General features: G+C 35.8%; 2 protein-coding genes and 1 pseudogene across 3 annotated transcripts; 1 reads left to right on the forward strand and 2 right to left on the reverse strand.

Moving 5' to 3' along the window:
• Positions 1-1,863: 1,863 nt before the first annotated feature.
• LOC132185122 (putative leucine-rich repeat receptor-like protein kinase At1g35710) lies at positions 1,864-4,498 on the reverse strand (annotated as a pseudogene).
• A 2,782-nt stretch (positions 4,499-7,280) lies between these two features.
• On the forward strand, positions 7,281-15,651 carry LOC148586019 (serine/threonine-protein kinase PBL34-like). 2 transcript variants are annotated; one of them, XM_088516316.1, is made up of 5 exons: positions 7,281-7,406; positions 8,155-8,291; positions 8,405-8,528; positions 9,276-9,591; positions 15,456-15,651. In XM_088516316.1, the coding sequence occupies exons 1-5, from the start codon at positions 7,370-7,372 to the stop codon at positions 15,649-15,651; spliced, it is 810 nt and encodes a 269-aa protein (XP_088372442.1). In that variant the 5' UTR covers positions 7,281-7,369. The 2 variants fall into 2 exon arrangements, with proteins under 2 accessions (XP_088372442.1, XP_088372443.1); XM_088516317.1 differs by lacking the exon at positions 7,281-7,406 and having other exon boundaries at positions 9,276-9,594; positions 15,459-15,651.
• On the reverse strand, positions 10,423-14,061 carry LOC132183170 (uncharacterized). Its single transcript, XM_088516315.1, has 4 exons — positions 13,590-14,061; positions 13,292-13,445; positions 11,202-13,003; positions 10,423-10,875 (listed from the first exon to the last, which is right to left on the reverse strand). Exons 1-4 carry the CDS (start codon positions 14,059-14,061, stop codon positions 10,487-10,489), a joined length of 2,817 nt encoding a protein of 938 aa, XP_088372441.1. The 3' UTR covers positions 10,423-10,486.
• Positions 15,652-17,808: the final 2,157 nt, after the last annotated feature.

The raw sequence follows: 17,808 nt of genomic DNA on the forward strand, positions 1-17,808 counted from the left end.
CATGTAATATGATAAAAAAATAAATAAAAAAAGGTACAACCAATAAGGTCATTTAATTTTTATGGCATTATAATTCTCATACACAACAACTTTTATTCGTATAAGTTATTCAAATAATATGATACAAGTAACAAGCTCTGTTTTTTTTTCTTTTTTTCTGAGTGAAGCATTTGATAATTGAGTTTCGTCCCCTCATCCAACTATATACATTTTTTGGTTCATTAGCTGCCAAGCTTGCCATGGCGAAAGTGCACGGAAAGGCTTTGCAATTGACTTCTTTCGAGAAAAAAATTATTGAGATACACATTTTATTATAGGCCGAGACGTTGGTTTAGTGTGTGCGCATACAAATATTATTGTAGTAGCAAGGAAAAAATATGTGCAACTAGATGGTTTGGAGGTGGTAGATGTTGGTCTAATATTTTATGCAACATCACATTTTGAAAAGATGATGATGATAATGAAGTTAACAGTTTCATTGGATGCGTTATTAATATTTCCATTGCCACAACTCCAAAGCTATAAATATTGCATTTTTCAATAATTGTCATGGTATAAGCTAGCTCTACGCACAATGAAAAGAAAATTTAAAACTATTTTTTTTTTTTTTTTAAAAAAAGAAAAAAAAAAAATCAATATGAGAAGTTCATCAAACCTTACGGTTCCAAAAAAAAAAAAAATCCATAGTGAAATTAGATAATTTGCTACCGTACATAATTCAATTCAAGAAATAAACATCAAGGTATCCCAACTAGCATGAGTGTGCCAGCCATTTGGATCACGTACATGGCCAGTACTTGTACCTTCTTGAACAATAGATCGATGGTTTTAAAAACAAAAAACAAATAAATAAAGATATAAATTATACGGAGAAAAAAGAACAATTCGCCTAGAGCAACATAACCATAATTGCCGATAACAAACATTTGATTAGAGAAATCAGGATCAAGGATCTTAATTGTGCCAAAAGTCAAATACAAAAAGCCTCTAGTTTAGAATTCAATAAAATATTATTGCTCGTAATATCTCGATGAATAATTGTTGAAATGCATTCATGATTCATATAAGATAAAGTATAGGCATGCAGCGTTGTTGACTATGTTCACTCTCTTGCTCTAATCCAATTTAATAGCTTCAACACCGTTGTTTAGGACACACAATAATCTTTTCCTTTTCATAAACTCGTAAACCAAAATCATGCATAGCGTATAAACCAAAGCCAAGCCGATTGTCGACGATCAGGTGCACGGTCGTGTAATAACTCGTACACCAACTTTTATGAATTCCTTCATGCCTACTATAACTAATTATTTCGGTTTTATACTGGCGGCTTCAACTATATATATATATATATATATATATATATATATATATATATATATATAAGCCCAGCTCTATTTCTTGGTCTGAGCAATACGCGGCTTATTCCAAATAAATTGAATGAACAATTCATAAAAATTATATGGGGTATTCAGTAGTTCCTTCTCGTGTCAACAAATTTTTTTTTTTTTTAAATACTAATAATAGTAAAATAAAAAAATAAAAAACTGAGTTGATAAGTGCTCGTGCCACTTGTATACAGCTTCATGATAATTAAAGATTTTGGAAATTAATGTTCTTAATTTTGAAAGTGAGAACATAGAAGAATTTGATTTGAAGAATGGGGCCGTTGTAAGTGTATGTTGCGAGTTCTAGTTGAAGTCACTTTTAAATAAGTAAATTTAGTAAATGGGTACAACCAATAAAGTTATATAATTTTTATGGCATTATAATTCTCATACACAACATATTTTTTTTTTTTTTATTCATACAACTTCATCAAACAATATGATACTTATGATACTCCACCTAATAACATGCACTTCATAATTGAGTTTGAGTTTCATCCCTTGATCCAACCATATACATTTTTTGGTTCTTTAGCTGCCATGGTGAAAGTGCATGTAAAGGCTTGGCTATTGGCTTCTTCCGAGAAAGAAATTCTTGGGACACAGATTTCATTGTAGGCCAAGACATTGGGTTGGTGTGTAGGCACGCAAATGCTATATATTGTAGCGACAAGAAAAATATGTTGTGAAATTAGATGATTTGGAGGAGGCAAACGTTGTTCTAATATTGTATGTAACATCACATTTTGAGAAGACGATGATAATAATGAAGTGAGGAGTTTCATTGGGTGTCTTCCCATTAATATTTCCAATGCCACCACTCTAAAGTTATAAACATTGCATTTTTCAGTTACTTTTATGGTATAGGCCAACTCTGCATGTAAAAAGAAGAAAAATACAAACTATCATAAATGTGTAAACCTTTCTTTCCCTTTTTTTCTTTTTCATTTTTTTTTTTTTTTTTGGGACATATTGGCAGGGTAACCCTACTAGAGCAAATATTGGGAAAGACATTTGTTCTACATGGCTAGTTCTACCTTTTAGAATAATAGGCAACAGTGAAAAAAATAAACAAATATAGATATAACTTATACTAAGAAAAAGAAGAATTCACTTGGAGCAACATAACCATAAGTGCCGGCAACTAACGTTTGATTTGAAGAATCAGGATCAAGGAGTTTAGCTGTGCCAAAGTCAGAGACAAAAGCCTCTAGTTTCGAGTTCAATAAAATATTGTTGCTTGTTATATCTCGATGAACAATTATTGGAATGCATTCATGATGCATGTAAGATATGGCATGGGTAGTTCCTTTGATGATGTTCACCCTCTTGCTCCAATCCAATTCCATAGCTTCAACACCATTGCTCAGGACACAAAATAGGCTTCCCCTTTCCATGTATTCGTAAACCAAAAACATCGATCGATTATGTAAACAAAACCCATGAAGTTTTATAATGTTTCGATGACGAATTTTTGTTAATACTTTTACCTCGTTCCTGAAACTCATATCAAAAGTTGGGTTTTCAGCCTCCATACGATGAAGTTTCCTCAAGGCAACCACTTTGCCACAAGGTAATTCTGCTTTGTAAAAGCTATCATAACCACCAATTCCAATACAATGCTTTATATCAAAATCCTCAGTTGCTTCAATGATATCTTCATATGCAATATGTCCATCATAATTCTATATCGAGAACAAGTTCCCATTCTTTGCTTCTCTTGAGTCAAATTGAGTGTTTTTAACCATGCATTGAGACAGTAGAAAGCCCCCAAGAACTAAGAATCCAAGGGAAATGGTGATGGGAACAAAAATTTTCACTTTGGTTACAGTTGATTTGTTACTAGATAGATTTGTTACTGGATAGAAGACAAGGAGGGAAGCCCATGATGTCACCACACAAATCCTTGTTTCCAATTAGAGCGTAAAATGTATGATTTTGATCAAAATATCTAGGAATTGGACCTTTCAAAGAATTATATGACAAGTTGACATTATGAATAGAAGTGTAAGTATCGGGAATGTTGCCCATAAGATTATTGTAGCTGAGATCCAAGTAAATTTGATCCCCAATAGCCCTAAGTTCATCAGGTACTTCTCCACTGATAAAGTTATGACTAAGGTTAAGAGTTTCCAGCAAATGAAGGTTGCCGATTTGAGTGGGTATATGACCAATGAGATTGTTATAATTGAGAAACAAGTATCTCAAACTCATCAAGTCCCCTATTTCTATGGGGATGGAACCATTAATTTGATTTTCACCGAGGATCAAATATTCCAAATTAGTTAAATGACCTATGGTCGAAGGGATTTGACCATTGAGGTTGTTCTTCCGAATGAACAAAATACTCAAATTTTTCATATTGCATATTTCTGGGGGAGTGAAACCATTGATTTGATTTTGACTAAGGCTCAAACCTTGTAAATTTGTTAAATGACCTATGGCCGAAGGGATTACCACTAAGGTTGTTATTACTTAGAGACAAAATTTCCAAATTCTTCAAGTTTCCTATTTCCGAGAGAATGGAACCATTGATTTGATTGGAACCAAGAAACAAAGAATTCAAATTAGTTAAATTACCCAAAGTGGAAGGGATTAGACCGGTGAGCATGTTAAGATCGAGGTACAAATCGGCCAAATTCTTCAACATCCATATTTATAATGGTATGAAACCACTAATTTGATTTCCAAGCATTACCAGATATGTGAGATTGGTTAAAAGACAAAGAGATGAAGGGATTGGTCAAATGATTTGATTAAAAGAAATGTCAAACCGTTCTAATTGTGTGAGATTTATAAGTGAAAGAGGCAACTCACCTGTTAGATTGTTGGTAGACAAATCAAGATAAGTGAGTTTGGATAGAGTACCTATCTCAAGTGGAATACTTCCCTTAAGTCGAGTCATGTGAAGATCAAGATAAACTAAATTAGGGAAGGAAGAGAAGTTGAGATTAAACTTATCTATGTAGAGCCAATTAGCCAAGTCAATCTTTGTGAGCATTGCAAGTAATACCGGGCCGGTACTTGCAACGAGTTGAGGTATTGTTGGTGTGGGCACTCCACCATCCACTCTCCAGCAAAGCTTTGGCTTTTAGTTCCAATGAGGATAATTGTCACAACCGTGACATGGCTGTCATGGTGGCAGCTGGGGTTTGCCAAACACCCTTGCTGACCACCATGCCCTGGCATGAGGGAGGCATGCTTTGGGCTAAGATGAAGGTTGGATTTGTTCCAGCCCTACTGATTGTTTAGTTGGGCGATGGCCCATGCATTGTCAAGGTGCTTGGGCATGCTACTGTTGGCCCAAGAGCTGCTGTGGGGCACCTGGGTGCTGGGATGGCTTGTGTGAGTGGGCTGGGCATGGCCCAGGACCCTTTGTATGCTTGTCTGTCTGACCATGGTGCTGTATGTTGCTGAGATGGGCCACATGGCGTCCAAGATGTCCTTGAGAAATGCTAGAGAAGTGCCTGCAGGCAGTGGCCACGTGGTGGCACTGCCCTGTCCAAGTATGGTGCTGTTTGACTGGGCATGGTGTGGCTTGCTGCACCAGCCACATGGCGCCCTTGCCTTGCCTTGTTGGAGAGAACCTGCTATGCCATGGTTCAATGATGGCCTTGTAGTGGAGCTGGGATGCTAGAACAACCTTGAGTGTGGCAGTGGGCTTGTGTGGGGCGCTGGCCAAGCCCCTTGCCTGATGATGGCCTGCTACAATGGGCAGTATGGTGTTCTACCATGCTTGCAAGAGTGCCTGCAAGGGCTGCCTTGGGGCAGCAAGCAAAGCAAGGGAAGTGGGCGAATTCCAATGGACCAGGGAGCATGGTCCAGGTGGCAGGTTGCTGCTGGAAGTGACCTTGTTGCACCATGCTGTGGGCTGCAGCCAGGTGGCAGCCCACTGCAGCAAGGCTCTCCCTCCTGATGGCTATAAGAGGGCTGCTGGGGCTCTCATTCAAGGAAGCTGGAAGCTACATTGTGAGTGAGTCTTGTGAGGGAGCTGTTGTGAGGAAAACACTGAGTGCATGTGATTTGTATTCTGGTTTCCTATTGTAAGCCTTGGTGGCTGAGTTTATATTGTGGCTAAGGGTTCTATTGTGTTGTAAGGGCCCTGGTCATTGTCTTTGTACATTCGGTTTGGTTGAGTGTAAAAGTTGGGAGGTGTTGCTCCTGTAAAATTCTGCTGTGTTGTGATTACTCTTCCCTAACCTCTGTTGGTGTGTTGGCTGCTTTGGCACTGCTTGGTGCTTTGCTAAGGGCCATCACGTGGCTTGTTTGGTGCGAAAAATTTGCCCCGTGACAATAATTATGATGCCTTCACTAATTCAACTATACTATTCAAATACATTCCAAAAAACAAGAGTGCAATGGAAATGGAAACGGAAACGGAGGGCGCTATGTTTGCAAGTGTATGATTGATGAGGGCAATGGCAAAAGGATTGATTGTTATGTTCATGACTCGGGACACTTTAAATAGAAAGACAGAGGGGGCGGGCCGCGGCCAGACTTTGTGGACTGGGGAGTGAAGGTTCAGACCAATTATAGGACTGAAAATTTTCCACCCGTGCTTTCCCCGAGTCGTCTTAGAAATTTCCTTTTGAATCCAAAGTGTATGATTGATGAGTAAAGGACTGATTGCTATGTTCATGACTCTGATACTTTAATGAGAAGATATATATAGAGAGAGAAAGAGTGGTGCCTGTAATCAATTGTAAATTATATTGCTTGAGCCTTGATCCATCTCACATATTTAGATATTTAAGAAAGTAATAACTTTTTATCTGATTGTGTCGAACATTCTTACATATTGCTGACCCATGTGAACAGTTCGGAAGTGTTGGCAAGTGTTTAACACGCTTGTGTTGGGTGGCAAGTGTTCGATCATTGGGCTCTAATTATGTGTTACTGATCAGAAAAAGAAAGAAACTAGTTATAGATATGTAAACATCCCAATGTATAATCATCTTTGGTGGTAATTGAATTTTAGAATGATATGATCATAAATTCAGATGCACATGGTGAAAACAACCAAACCGTGAGCAAAGTACGAGATTTAACAAGCCTTGCCCTGCTTTATGGGATTTGATGGATTAAATAACTTCTTAATTATTGTGAAGTAAAATTTGGCTTCACTTTGATCCTTTGATATGTTTAATTAATCTGGTTTTTAATATAGTTGAACCTAAAACCTGTTATTTAGCTTTTGAAAGATTTAGTTGGACCTAATATTCATGATCAGGCCGCTAGTCATGCTTTGTGTGTTGTTTAGAACTGCACAGTGTCGGTGGTTTACCTTAAAAATAGGTCAATACAGGTTCCATTTATAGTACATAACTACCTATGCATATATATATACGTGTGCATATAGAGGCAGGTCTCCTTGTTTATTCTTCGAGCCTATGTGACCTCAGGAACTGCAGATGCTTTTATATATGGCTTTGCTGGTTATAGTTGAATTTGGTTTGATGATTGTGTGATTTTTGTGTGAATCAGGTGAAAGTAAATCTACAAACGATTCAAGCCGAGACCAACCAGTTGCTCCAGTTGTGTCATCTTCAACATGCAACTAGCATTGCAGAAAGTATTCTGTCCACTCCCAACATAAGTGAGGGATTGAAAGTTGCTTCTCAACTTCGAAAATTCACTTTTAATGAGCTTAAGTCAGCAACAAGGAGTTTTAGACCTGAGAGTCTTCTTGGAGAGGGTGGGTTTGGTTGTGTAATGTGTATTCAAGGGTTGGATCAATGAAAATGGAACTGCCCCAGTGAAACCTGGAACAGGGCTTACAGTCGCAGTAAAGACCCTCAACCACGATGGACTTCAAGGTCATAAAGAATGGCTGGTAAGAGAATTAATTATCAATTTAATTTCTTTTGTTTGCTCTAATTATTAAGTTGAGATTGGAGCTGCTTTCACTTCTCCACCCTAATTTGGTTAAATTAATTGGTTATTGCATTGAGGATGATCAGAGGTTACTTGTCTATGAGTTTATGCCTCGAGGAAGCTTGGAGAATCACCTTTTTAGAAGTATGAATTTTGGTTCACATTCTGGAATTTCCTATCCTTCTTGCATGTGTTTAACTTTATGGTCTTTCTATTGTTAAAGTATAAATTTTTTAAAGATAACTATCGGATGTCTGGATTTGCTGAATGGAATTTCAAAGGAGAATTTCATGGTTTTTATTCTATTTTTTAAAAATTGGCTAATGATGTAATCCGGTGTTTTTCCCTTAAAAGATGACATTTACTTATTCATGTCCTTTCTGATCCTGTTGATAACTTGATTTTATTTTTTTCCTTGCTACCTGGTAAGTGGTCCTGGAGAGTTAATGTTGTTTGAAGCTGTTCTTGACTTGAAGCTTCAAGTTTTAGTGCCTTCCTGTGGGAAAGAAAAAAAATTTAACATTTAAATGTGTATGGAAAAGCAATGAATTGATGTATATGATTTTTAAGGCATTAGTGTGTGTGCGTGCTCGCGTGTAATGTAATTTAAAGTCATATATTTGGTCTGTATGTGTGTTCTTTCTCCAAGAGAGCACTGGGATAGAATGTTATTCCCTATCATTTGTCTTCAATGGTTCAATGAATGAAGATTTAGGGAAATAATACTTCATATATTATCATATTCGTGATGATAATTTGTGTGGAAAATACTGTCCAAACACCACCTAATTATATCTATTGAGTGGATAGTGCAATTTAGTAACCACATGAAAATGTTCCAGTAGGCAATTTCATTTCTTTTCTCATGCAATAATTATGTTATACACTGCAGGGCCTCTGCCTCTTCCTTGGTCCACCAGAATGAGAATTGCACTTGGTGCTGCAAAGGGTCTTGCCTTTCTTCGTGAGGAAGCTGAAAAGCCAGTTATATATCGAGACTTTAAAACATCTAATATCCTGTTAGATGCGGTGTGTAACTATTTGTTTTGTTTTCTTATTTTAAATAGTTCCATTTGTGCTTCAAATTATGCAAAAAATATATATGTTTGTTCATACTCATTACCTAGATCTTGCTATTCCAGGACTACAATGCAAAGCTTTCTGATTTTGGACTTGCCAAAGATGGTCCAGAGGGAGATAAAACTCATGTATCTACCCGAGTGATGGGAACTTATGGTTATGCAGCCCCCGAGTACGTGATGACAGGTTAGTATGGTTAAATTGTTTTTATCATCTTTTTCTGCATTATGTCATATAATTTTTTTTTTTGATATGATTATGTGCTGCTACTAGATTGGCATTCATTGTCCTAGGTCAAATTCTTACCAGGTGATCCAGGAATCCGTCTTTGATTTTTTCAACTGAGGTTTCGATATAGAAAGATCTCCATATTTCCCTTTTAACATTATTTGGTACTTGATAACATTGTTACATTTTCCGTCCGTACACACTCAGTGGCGGAGTCGGACGTTTTCCTTTTGGGTGGCCCATATAGTATTTACCTGTGGAATGATATTACCATAAGTTCGTACAATTTATATGTTAATTCACTTAAAAAAAGTAAAACTCAATTTTTTTTTTCAATATATATATATATAAAATCAATTTTCTTTCAATGTATATATATATAGGCGCGCACACGTTCTCAATGATTAAAAAGAGTGTATTAAAGTTTTAATGCAATTTAGTTGCCTGGCACTTGTATAATTACTGTACCCCTTCAAAAGATATTGGAAATTAATGTCCTTAATTTTGAAAGTGATCGAGAACAGAAGAATTTGATTTGAAGGGATGAATGATGACGTAGATTATACAAGTATGGAAACATAAAAATGTTAGTAGCTAACACTAAATCAACTGCAAAAAGTCTTTAGTTGGACCTAATTAGTGGGTTTTAAGGAATCTATCTGAAGCACCAATGCCTAATAGGCTAATACTATCCATCTTTTCTAGGACATCTTACATCAAAGAGTGATGTCTACAGCTTTGGAGTGGTTTTGCTTGAAATGTTGACGGGCCGAAGATCCATGGACAAAAACCAACCAAATGGGGAGCATAACTTAGTCGAATGGGCACGGCCACATCTTGCAGAGAGGCGAAGGTTCTATCGACTTCTAGATCCTCGGCTCGAAGGTCGGTTCTCAATCAAAGGCGCTCAGAAAGCACTTCAGTTAGCTGCCCACTGCCTTAGCCGCGACCCTAAAGCCAGACCTCTGATGAGTGAAGTTGTTGAAGCACTAAATCCTCTGCCCAACCTCAAGGACATGGCTAGCTTCTTCGACATCCTACTTTCGGGCCATGCAAACAGAGCGTGTGGGGTCATACCCAAATGCTAGAAATGGCATTAGAATTCAGACGGGGTTATCAAGGAATAGACAACCAACCAGGAGTCTCTCCATACCAAATGCTCTGCATGCTTCTCCCTAACACCATAACCATCTTTACCGGTCGCCCAAACCGAGTGTTTGAAAACCACTGCATTATCTCTTTGATACCCATTTTGTATTCTTCTCTTAATATGCCATCTTAATTTTAAGAGATGCAGTAATCTTGGCAATCTAAGAAATTTGGGGGCGGGTTTGATAGATGACAGTTTTTGGCTTTGGCTTTGTCATCACTTTTGGATAATGTAGTATTTCTTTCTGATACATAATTGGTGAAGATTGGAGAAGCCCTGGAGAGAATCATGAATTAAGCTTTTTCTATCTTCTTTTTACTTTTTATTTCCTAGGAGATGTGGAATTTAGAATTCAGTTTTAGATTGTATGTTTTTTTATTGACTCGATATTGATGGCGAAATCTTCGACATTCGAATGCAATAGATTATCATCACGTTGGATATATAAATGAACCGATAAGATACTCTAAAGCCTATATATCCTTATATTCGGATGTAATTTTTGGCAAGTTTAGCCACTGCAAATCTTTGTTCAAGCACATTAATTCTTTGTATATATATATTGCTTTATTGCATTTCTTATTTTATTTTTAATCAGGTACATCCGTACATTATATATATGCATCTATGTATGTAACATGATAAAAAATATGGGTAAAGCCAATAAAGTTATATAATTTTTATGGCATTATAATTCTCGTACATGACATTTTTTATTCATACAAGCTCATCAACCAATATGAGATTCAACCTTACAAAAAGCATTTCATAACTGAGTTTCATCTCCAGACTCAACCATATACATTTCTTGGTTTCTTAGTTGCCACAATGAAAATGCATGTAAAGGCTTGGCTATTGGCTTCTTCCTAGAAAGAAATTCTTGAGACACACATTTCATTATAGGCCGAGACTTCGGTTTGGTGTGTAGACATGCAAATGCTATTGTAGCGACCAGAAAAATTTCTTGTGCAACTAGATGAGTTGGAGGTGGTAGACGTTGGTCTAATATTTCATGTAACATCACGTTTTGCAAAGACGATGATGATAATGAAGTTAGGAGTTCTGTTGGATGCCTTCCCATTAATATTTCCAATGCCACTACTCCAAAGCTATAAACATCGCATTTTTCAGTAACTTTCATGGTATAAGCCAACTCTGCATATGAAAAAATTAAAAATTAAAACTATTATAAAATGTAAAAACCTTTCTTTCCCTTTTTCCTTTTTTCTTTTGTCTATTTTTCAATGAAAGAAGTTGGTCAAAACTTTCCATTGCATAAAAATTCCATATTAAAACTGGTTGTTTATGATCATGCGTGAATCGATTCAAATAGTAAATGACAAGATAACCCTACTAGCTCAAAGATTGGAGAAGATACTTGTTCTACATGACTAGTTTTATGTTCTAGAATAATAGACAATATTAAAGAAAATAAATAAATAAATAAATATGTAAATTATAGCAAGAAAAGAATAATTTACCTGGGGCAATATAACCATAAGTGCCTACAACTAATGTTTGATTGGAAGAATCCGGATCAAGAAGTTTAGCTGCGCCAAAGTCAGAGACAAAAGCCTCTAGTTTATTGTTCAATAAAATATTGTTGCTTGATATATCTCGATGAACAATTGTTGGGATGCACTCATGATGCATGTAAGATAAGGCGTGTGCTGTGCCTTTGATGATGTTTACCCTCTTGCTCCAATCTAATTCCACAGCTTCAATGTCATTGTTTAGGACACAAAACAGACTTCCCCTTTCCTTGTACTCATAAACCAAAAACATGCATCGTTTATGTAAACAAAACCCATAAAGCTTTATAATGTTTCGATGCCTGATCTCTGCTAACACCTTTATCTCGTTCTTGAAACTCTTATCAAAAGTTGGATTCTCAGCTTCTAAGCGATGAAGTTTTTTCAAGGCAACTATTTTGCCACTAGGTAGTTCTGCTTTGTAAACACTACCATAACCACCTGTCCCAATACAGTATTTTATGTCAAAATCCTCGGTTGCTTGAATGATATCTTCATATGCAATATTTCCATCATAATTCCATATCGAGAACAAGTTCCCATTCTTTCTCTGTGTTGACATAGATTGGGTTTTGTTGATCATGCGTTGAGACAGGAATAAACAAAAACCCCCAAGGACTAAGAATCCAAGGAAAATGCTGATGGGTGCAACGATTTTTACTTTGGGTACAATTGTTTTGTTACTGGCTGGGGCGGAAAGTGGAAGGGAAGGTGGGAAATGTGGAGGGCAAGGAGGAAAACCCACGAAGTCACCACATAAGTCCTTGTTGCCAATTAATGAGTCAGATGTATGATTTTGATAACCGTTTGGTATTTGACCCTCCAAAGAATTGTATGATAAGTTGATATATGCTACAGAAGTGAAAGGAAGGGGTACTTTGCCAGAAAGATTATTATAGCTAAGATCCAAGACCGCTAAAAATGCTAAACCCCCAACTTCAAAAGGTATATGCCCACTGATAAAGTTATGACTAAGGTTTATAGTAGACAACGAAAAAAGCTCTCGGATCTGGTAGGGAATGCTTCCACTTAAGGAGTTGTTGCTCAATATCAAGTGCTCCAACGAAGAGCAACTGGTTAGCCGAGTAATTGAACCACTGAAATTGTTAGATTTGAGAATCAGATGGGCCAACTTCTTCAAATTCCCTATTTCTCTTGGGACAGAACCATTAAGGCTGTTATCCTCGAGGTGCAAGTAAATCAAATTCTCCATATTGCCTATTTCTGGGGGAATGGAACCATCAATTTGATTGTTACTAAGGAATAAATATTCCAAATTAGTTAAATGGCTCAGAGTAGAAGGTATTTGACCACTAAGGCTGTTATTCTCGAGGTGCAAGGAAATCAAATTCTCCATATTGCCTATTTCTGGGGGAATGGAACCATTGATTCGATTGTTATGAAGGAACAAATATTCCAAATTAGTTAAATGACTCAGAGTAGAAGGGATTTGACCACTAAGGCTGTTATTCTCAAGCTGCAAGGAAATCAAATTTTTCATATTGCCTATTTCTGGGGGAATGGAACCATCGATTCGATTGTTACTAAGGAACAAATATTCCAAATAAGTTAAATGGCCTAGAGTAGAAGGGATTTGACCACTAAGGCTGTTATTTTCAAGGTACAAGTAAGCCAGATTCTCCATATTGCCTATTTCTGGGGGAATGGAACCATGGATTCGATTGCTACTGAGGGACAAATATATCAATTCAGTTAAATGGCCCAAAGTAGAAGGGATTTGACCACTAAGGCTGTTACTCTCGAGGGACAAGTAAATCAAATTCTTCATATTGCCTATTTATGGGGGAATGGAACCATCGATTCGATTGCTATTGAGGGACAAAAACATCAATTGAGTTAAATGGCCCAAAGTAGAAGGGATTTGACCACTGAGACTATTACTCCCAAGGAACAAGTAAGTTAGATTCTCCATATTGCCTAGTTCTGGGGGAATGAAACCATTGATTTGATTGATACTAAGATACAAATATTTCAAATGAGTTAAATAGCCGAGAGTAGAAGGGATTTGACCAACCAGCATGTTACCCCTTAGGTCCAAAAAGACAAGATTCTGTAGCATCCCTATTTCAGACGCTATAAAACCATGGATTTGATTATAACTCATATCCAAATGGGTGAGATTGGTTAAGAGCCAAAGAGATGAAGGAATTGGTCCACTGAAGTTGTTTCCAACTAGACTTAATACATCGAGATTCCTCAAATTCCCTAAATCTTTGGGGATGGAACCATTGAAATGGTTATAAGACAGATCCAGCTCGGTGAGATTGGTTAAGAGCCATAGAGATGAAGGGATTGGTCCATTGAAGTTGTTTCCACGTAGACGTAATACATTGAGATTCCTCAGATTTCCTAATTTTTGGGGGATGGAACCATTGAATTGGTTATAAGACAAATCCAGATGAGTGAGATTTGTTAAGAGCCACAGAGATGAAGGGATGCTCCCTTGAAGACTATTTTCAGCAAGAACAAGGCTGACTAAATTAGGTAAGGAAGATAAGAAGTTGAGTTTTAACTTATCTCCATTGAGCTGCCAATTAAACAAGCGAATCTCTGTGACGCTTCCACCAATGTTGCAAGTAATACCGCACCAGTTGCAACGACTTGAGGTATAGTTGCTGTAGTGACTCCACCATCCACTCTCCAGAAGAGCCTTTGCTTCCAGTTGTAGTGGTGATAATTCAGATGCTCCCACAAACTGAGCTCCGCTGTCCTCCAAATACGTTCCGTACAACAAGATACAAGTAGCCCATCCTAAGACCACAATGGAAATGGAAACAGAGGGTGCCATTGTTTAGAAGCAGTGTATGATTGCATGGCAAAAGGGTTGATTGTTATGTCCATATATATATATATGACTCGGGACGTACACTTTAATAAGTAAGCTACATCATACAAAGGGGGGACAGACTTGTGGACCGGGAGTCAAGGTACGTATAATAATTCCCGACGTAATTCTCACGAAACTCGTCTTCTTTTTGAATCCTATATATGCAAGTGCAGATTTTCCACCCGTATGCTTTCCCTGAATCGTCTTGGAAATTTCCCCATGGCCTTTGTCGGTGGATGAATGTTGTCTTTAATTGGAAGACTAGCTAGTAGCTAGTCTTTACGCGTGCTCGTAAATTATAATTTGGGCTGGAATTCCCAACGTATTGAATGCAGATACTGACTTATAAGCAGCTTTATTATTTTCAACACACCTTCACAATTCAACATTTTGATGATGTGAGCGTAATTCCACGCGACCAAATGTACGTGTGTGCAATAATTGGACCTTGAGAAGACTTAGTCTATTGGTGCCTCTTGTGTTCTTCATGGATGGATAAGACTAGTAAACTCTTTACCTTTCTCAAGCCACTTGGAGACACGATCGAGTACGTACTGAATATGGTTAAAGAAACATTAATTCTGAACTAGAAATGACGCGGAAAAGTTGAGTAACTTGGATTGATATGAAATAATATAGGTACATTAAATTTATTTACATGGAGCTTGAGCCAGATGAGAAATGGTAATATCGAGCAGTACTGGAATAATTAATCTGAATTGAGAGTAAAGCAGGGGAATTGGCCTATATATGATTTTCTCAACCGATGTTTCCAGGTAGAAAGATCTCCTTAATTATTTGCCTTTTAACATTATCTGGTACTTGATTTCATCGTTACATTTTCCTTACGCACACAGTGGTGGAGGCACATGTTTTCTTTAGGGGGGCCCATATAGTCTTTCCTTGTCGAATAATATTACCATAATTTTTTACTATTTATATGTCAATGATTAAAAAGAGTATATTAAAGTTTTAATGCAATTTAGCTGCCTGCAGGCACTTGTATAATTACTGTACCCCTTCAAAAGATTTTGGAAATTAATGTCCTTAATTTTGAAAGAGATCGAGAACAGAAGACGTTGATTTGAAGGGATGAATGATGACGTAGACTATACAAGTATGGAAACTTAAAAATGTTAGTAGCTAACACAAAATCAGGTGCTAAAAGTCTTTAGTTGGACCAAATTAGTGGTTTTTAAGGAATCTATCCAAAGCACCAATGCCTAATACTAAATCAAAGGCGCTCAGAAAGCACTTCAGTTAGCTGCCCGCTGCCTTAGCCGCGACCCTAAAGCCAGACCTCTGATGAGTGAAGTTGTTGAAGCACTAATGCCTCTGCTCAACCTCAAGGACAGGGCTTCTTCATCCTACTTTCAGGCCATGCAAGCAGAGCGTATGGGGTCATACCCAAATGCTAGGAATGGCATTAGAATTCAGACGGGGTTATCAAGGAATAGACAACCAACCAGGAGTCTCTCCATACCAAATGCTCTGCATGCTTCTCCCTACCACCATAACCATCTTTACCGGTCGCCCAAAACTAGTGTTTGAAAACCACTGTATTATCTCTTTGATACCCATTTTGTATTCTTGGTAAAAACTCCATAACCGTTTTTCTTTCCCTTACAACCTTTTCCCGCATTTGATTAGAAAAAAAAATAGTAAAATTGCGTTTTCCGCAGATTGTGGGTTTTATAACAACTAAAGGTCCTATTCAACGGTGTGGGAAGTGGATTACAACTCTTACGTTAATTTATTAGTCTTAAAATTTTTATTATTATTATTCTTAAATTAAATGTTTCACAATTTTTTACCCCAACATTTGTCACTAAATATTAAAATGTAAAAATATGATCTATTTAATTTAAAAACGAGATTAAGATTTCAAGAGCCTAGCTAGGATCATGATACTATAACAAATGGTAACCATTTGTGCTTTATGGTCTATAGCGTATCATAAATGCATGCTGCAGGAGTTATCATTCTTCCATCTCTTTATCTTTTCTAAATAACTAAAAGAATCGCCAATACAATTTAAATGCAAATATTTGGTCTGTTTGTTTGTGTGTGTTCTTATATGATAATTTTTTTGAAATGTTCTGTCCAAACACCACCTAATTATATCTATTGAGTGGATACTGCAATTTAGTAACCACATGAAAATGTTCCAGCTAGGGGTGCAAAGGCGGTTACGGTTAGCGGTTAGTGGCAATAACCGCTAACCGTAACCGCCCTAGCGGTTAGTAAATTTCACTAACCGCAACCGCTAACCGCCTAGCGGTTAACGGTTAGCGGTTAGTGGCCGGTTAGCGGTTAGTGAAATAGATAACCGCCCGCTAACCGCTTTTTTAAAATTGGGCTTTTTTTTTGGGCTTTTTGGGCTTTTTTTTACCCTCATTTTTTTTTCTTGTATTTTTAATATCTTCTTGGGCGCAATTGCTATAAATATTTGAATTGTCATTGGATCATATGATTAAGTGTTGATCTTATAAACTTACAAACAAACAAAAATACTTCAATTGTAGTTATAAGTAACACATTGTTTAATCCAATGTCAATTACTTAATTTGATATTATATGAATCACATTGTCATTGTCATTGTACATGAATAATTGATTAAGTATTGGAATTGTAATTGGATCATATAGTTAAATATTTATCTTATACATTTATATTATTCAATATGCATATAATATAACTATAAGCAATTATATATATATATATATAAAATTCAAAATTGTTCAAAATTGTTAATTTTCTTTTTTTTTTTTCTTTCAAAAAATGGTTAAATTTCTTTTTCTAAAAAATGTTCAAAAAATACATTAATACTTCAATTGTGATTATAAGTAACACATTGTTGAATCTAATGTCAATTACTTAATTTGATATTATATAATCATATAGTCTCATTAAATTATATCATATGATTCATATGATTAATTATTTAAATTCTTATCATATTTACTTATAATCTTTTTTCTTTGAATTGAACTTAATATCTAATGGTAAATGGTAATGTTCAAACTCCTAAATCCTAAATTCCTAAAGTATCTAATAATGCTTTAATTAAATTGTAGACTTGTAGTTATAAGTAACATATTGTTTAATTCAATTGAATCAATTGTGATTATCATTGTACATGAATCATATGATTAACTTGTAGACTTATGACTTATGAGTTATGTCATATTATATATGTATTATTTATTATTATATAATCATATGATTTAATGATCAAGTCATCATGTGATATAATCATATCAATTATAGTGATAATATATAAATTACTAAAATTATAATGATAATACATTAATACTTAAATTATGTTTATAAGTAACACATTGGTCATTGTTTAATCCAATGTCAATTACTTAATTTGATATTATACGAATCATATCATCATTGTACATTAATAATATGATTCACTTGAAGTCTTGAATAAAGTATTTGAATTGTCATTGAATCATATGATTAACTATTGATATTATACATTTATATTATTCATATACATATGTAGACTTATATAGACTTATAGGTTTATAACATACATTGGAAATAAGTCTCTAGATATTTAATTGTTGTATTAGTATGAATTAGTATACTTATGAGTTATGTCATATTATATATGTATAATTTGTTATTATATAATCAAATGATTTAATAATCAATCTCATGTGATATAATCATATAAATTATAGTGATAATAT

Source organism: Corylus avellana, chromosome 5, assembly GCF_965113065.1.
Source record: "Corylus avellana chromosome 5, dhCorAvel1.hap1.2, whole genome shotgun sequence".
Lineage (NCBI taxonomy): Eukaryota > Viridiplantae > Streptophyta > Magnoliopsida > Fagales > Betulaceae > Corylus > Corylus avellana.